The sequence below is a fragment of the Silene latifolia genome, chromosome 1 (genome assembly GCF_048544455.1).
Source record: "Silene latifolia isolate original U9 population chromosome 1, ASM4854445v1, whole genome shotgun sequence".
Taxonomy (NCBI): Eukaryota; Viridiplantae; Streptophyta; class Magnoliopsida; order Caryophyllales; family Caryophyllaceae; genus Silene; species Silene latifolia.
This window is the reverse complement of record NC_133526.1, coordinates 59,713,938-59,718,931: the sequence shown is the minus strand read 5'-3', so window position 1 is coordinate 59,718,931 and position 4,994 is coordinate 59,713,938. Positions and strand designations below refer to the sequence as shown.

Genomic DNA, 4,994 nt, shown 5'->3' with positions numbered 1-4,994 from the left:
TATAATGTGGCAATCTTAGTAACATGTGATTAGGGGATGTGATATGTTATACAAATTTGTTATGACGGAAGTTATTGAATAAAAGCAAGCGGGCATTACATGATTGGTAAGTTGAATACTATATGATCATGATGGATGTTATTGTTTGGCTTTTGTAGATAGTAACATGTGGTTAGGGATACTGGTTTTATGAGTATTGAGGTTTTTTTTTTATTTTTTTTGCAAGAAGTGAGAGCTTTCATGAATAGAAAGGGGACAAACTTACAAAAGCACCCATAGAGTACACGAGCACAAATAGATTTCTAGGCTTATTCTAAGCTAGAAATGACCTCTTCACTAGTTACATTATCTAGAAGTGCTAAGAGCCGGATACGAATTACATTTTGAATTGCATAAATTAGCTGATAAGGTGATCTGCAAATATCTTGAAAGATTCGAGTATTCCTTTCAGACCAAATGTAGTAGACCATTACAGCTAAGGCACATTTTGCAAGTTTCTTCCTCCAATGCTTCCCTGATTTCATTGCAAGTCTCCTGACTTCATGATTGAGGCTCAAAGGTCGTCTATGAATATGCTGCCATGTAAAAATAGCCTGTAATACCTGAGTGGAATAATTACAGGCAAAGAACAGGTGGTGCTTAGATTCCTGCGCTTGATAACACAAGGTGCATCTGCTAGCCAGCTGGTATCCTCTTTTACAGAGATTGTCGGTGGTGGCAAGGCTATTCTGCATAGCCATGAGCAAAATAGTCCTGTGACGAGGCATTATGGAATACGCTTTTAGAGCTTTAGTCCAGTAAAGGTCAGGAAGCGATACTGACGTGTATTGAGTTATTTTTGTTTACTTTGTTGTTTAAGTTGTTTGGAGGTAAAAATCAAGTAGTTATGTTTTTTGATTACAGAGAAGTTGTCTTTAAACTGTTATAACTTGAGATGCATATAATATTTTGATGGAGGTGATAACTTATTCTCTTACGATTCTAACGATAGGTCACACGCCCAAAATGACCAAGAAACGAGTGAGATATGACCGTTTTACAAAAATTGGATAGTGCTGAGAACTGCGTAGGGTACTCGATCGAGTAGCCCTTACTCGATCGAGTGTACCTCTTGTTACTCGATCGAGTACCCCTTACTCGATCTAATAGTCCTGGTAATTTGTTATACGTACTTCTGACCTTCACCTACTCGATCGAGTAGGCTGTACTCGATCTAGTAACCCGTGTTTTGGGTCATATGCTTATCTTTTGACTTCGTTACATATCATGTTTAATTCAAAGGTGTTCTTTTACTTCTTTATGCATTGTTTTACGTATGTGTTGGCTCCGATGCGTAAGTTACCAGATCTACTGATGTAAGGAGTAGCACCTTATGATAGGTATGAGTTTGGTGGGGGAGGACATGCGTTATATGTGGTTGTGATGGATAATGAAAAAAGGAAAGGGAGATTGATGAGCTTATCGAGGCAGGGAGCATGTTTTGTGAGTTGTGGTGAGTGATATAGTCGCGTGTTGAGTAATGTAAAAGTAAGTGAATATGGGTAAGGGGGTGCTGTAAGTGTGAGGAACGTGAGAATGAAAGGATTGAGATGAGGGATGCGAACAGTGGCAAATTGAGATGTGTAAGGATTTATGGAGGGAGATGGTTAGGAATGTGTTGGTTAAGAATGTATGTAATGGAAGGTCGTTGTAAAGAGATGGAGAAGAATGGTGTATAAAGAGCTTAGATTGAGTTATGCCGTGATGTGGATTTGTAAATAGAGATTGAGTTTGGGAATTTGGATTATCAAGAGGTGAGCATAGTGTGTAATTTCCTTGGGCAATTAACGGTATGAAATGAATTTTGATTTCTAGAGATGTAAAAGGGAGAAGCAATTGAGTGAACAGTAAACATTGATTTCGTGGATTGATTGGTGACAAGGGTGAGTGATAGCATGATGAGAGAAGGTCCATGGTAAGAAAGAGTGAGATGGTACTGATATGAAATAAAGGGATTTGAGTTTTGGAGCAATGAGAAGGTAACCAGAGCACTAAGGAGTTAGGTAGAAGGAATAAGGAGTTGAATTGTTAATTGATTTTATCGAGTGTAAAAAGAAAAGAATGAGGGGAGTAAACTAGGAGAATGTTAACCGGAGTTATGTGATATGGAAGTAAGGAATCGTCGAGATGTATGATACTATCATGAGGATGTGAGTTAATGGTTATATAGGAGTTTAAGGACAACATGTTAACCATGAGTTTCGAGGAATTAAGGGGAGTAAAAGTTGGTAGAATATTTGCACGATATAAAATTTTGGTGGGAAGTTAGGTGACGATACAGTTAAGGATAGAATTAGAAGGAATGTTCAGGTAAATTTTGTTAATGGAATTGATGCTCGTTATTTGGGATGTTAACCGAAGATAGGAAAAGAACTGTTATATTTAGAGGTGAGTGTAAGAGATTTGTTATACGAGCAGTGGTGGTGTTGTGGTGTTGTCACTAGTGGTTAAGGGTGATGATTAATAGGAAAGATAGTCATTCTAAAGAGGTTGAGTTTGTAGAGCCGGATTGATATATATGGTTGTGAGAGAGTATAAGGTGTGGTTATAGGAAGCGGTTGCCAGTACTTGGGTGTTAATGGTATGGTTACATTTGTCAGGAGGTGATACTTATGCGAATGGGAGAATGTGTTATGAAGGGCATGCGAGTTAAGCTCGGGCGAGAGATAACCTGTTGGGAAATGTGTCCTCAACAATAGTGCGATTACATGATTTAAATATCATTATTAAATCTCATTTTAAAGAATGCAATTGGGAAGTATTTATACTGTCAACTGGTCAACATATATCGGTAATGATTGGCTGACTAGAGTTTGACATTACTGTCGTGTGACGGTGGTGATCAGTTGACCCCCTAGGTCATACCTATAGGGCAACACTCTTAATTGATCATTTAATTAATCGTATAATGTTACGAGTTAATTAAATTACTTGAAAAATTGACGGACGATTTTGGAAGTAAAATTAACGTATCAAATTGAAATGTGATTAAATGAGATACGGTCTGAGTAATCAAATTGTATCATTACTCGGATGAAATTATTGTTTAAAGAAACAATTGGATTTGAATGAATTATTATAAATATGATTTATAAATTGGTAAAATATTTTGGCACAAGTAATTGTGAATTACTAAGTCGATTTTGTTTATGACGTATTTTTATTAATACGTTGATTTTTAATATGTTAAAAATACATAACAAATTTATGTTACATATGACATGTGACATATTTACATTTGACAAAAATAAAATGGATTCCATTTTATCTTCAAATGGACCGAAATATGGGTGTGAGTAACAAATTGTATTGTGTTAATTAAGATTAGTGGAATTCATTATTATTACTCTAATTTTAGGCATGCATACCTAGTGTCTTTTGTGTAAGAGCACAAAGACCATGCATTGGCCATTCCCCTCCACCCTACCCGGTTTTCCCTTGGAAAGAACAAGGGTTCTTTTGCTTATTTTATTTTATCATTCACCATATGAATGGGTAAAAAAAAAGATTATTATTCATTCACTTCATATAATTATTTTTAGAGAGACAAAAATAATTCTTCTTCCTCTCCTCTTCTCCTACCCGGTTTTAGGAGCCAAAACCAAACATTTTTGGTTCAATTTTTCACAAGATTAATATTGTACTAGCTCATATAATATTAATTAGATTAAGAGTTAGCTTTGGGTATTATTCCTAAGGAGAGATCCTATACTTGGATCTTGTTTCTTCCATTAAAGGAAAGCTCAAGAACAAAAGAAAAGGAGATTTCTTTTGTGCCCATAAAACCGAAATACCCATTGTAAGAATAATGTTCCTTTCTCATTTCTTTTATTAGTTTGCATGCATAAATTCCACCTTTAATTTTATGACAAATTAATTTAAACATATATGAGTATGTTAGTATGTATAAAGATCTACATATCCTTCAATCGGTATCAAGAGCCACGGTTGTTTGCATGCAAATCGGTTAAAAGTTTTTCCGAGTTATAAGAATAACATATAAAACTTGTAAAATTTGTGTTATTATGAGATATCACGAAATTAATCCATGCATGTTAAAATTTCTGGTCCTAAAATGTTTTAGGATATTTTGGTTAATTTTACGGATTTTTATTGTTCATATTATACAATAATGGCATTTAAATATGATTTTATGAGTAAAAATGTCATTTTTGGTCTAAAATTAGCTATACTTCGAATTTTCCATTGATTTTTGGATATGTTGTCACATATATTATTTTGAGATAACCTGTAAATTTTCATAATTTTTGGACTTGTTATGCTCGAAAAATGGATTTTTCATTATTAAATTCGGATTTAGGTGAAAAATAGGTTAATATGAGTTAAATTTCGAATCTGGTCATAGAAAATTAATATGTTGTGACATGCAATTTTACAAGATGTGTGTAAAATAATTGGCTATAAAGAAGTCTTTTTTCATGATTTATGGATTTTTGAAGAAAAATAGCATAAATAGTGACATTATTAGTGTAAAATTAATAAAACATAATCTATGACTTAGAAAAAACGTCTAATGTTGCATTTTATTATATTTTTCAGATCTAAAATTGAAAAGTTTTTGAATATAATTTTTCCATGTTTTTATGATTATTTTATTAGAAATCGATAAACCGCAACATTGTTTTTCCGGAAAAATTTCGAAATTTTAACCTAAGATTTTGAACATTATGAGTGTCATGGTATTTTTCCAGAATGTTCATGAGTTTAAATTTCAAATTTTGAATTTATTTGAAATTTTGTGATTTATTTGAAGTTTAATAGCTTATTTTTGTATTTTTGGACTATTAATGGACAATTTTAGTAATATGGGTTAATTATGTTCAAATTATTAGTGAAGACTATATTTTGAGTCCTAAGAGGTTAGGGTAATTAACTTATGCATAAATATGAGTTTATGTATTTTGTGATTATAAAAATGTTGAAATCACGCAAAT

General features: G+C 33.2%; 1 protein-coding gene across 1 annotated transcript; it reads right to left on the bottom strand.

Moving 5' to 3' along the window:
* Positions 1-308: 308 nt before the first annotated feature.
* On the bottom strand, positions 309-767 carry LOC141647759 (uncharacterized). Its single transcript, XM_074456086.1, has one exon. The coding sequence runs from the start codon at positions 765-767 to the stop codon at positions 309-311; it is 459 nt and encodes a 152-aa protein (XP_074312187.1).
* Positions 768-4,994: the final 4,227 nt, after the last annotated feature.

What these genes read in the sequence shown, in the direction of transcription:
- LOC141647759 (XM_074456086.1), bottom strand. Translation starts at nt 767, where the DNA reads ATGCCTCGTCACAGGACTATTTTGCTCATGGCTATGCAGAATAGCCTT.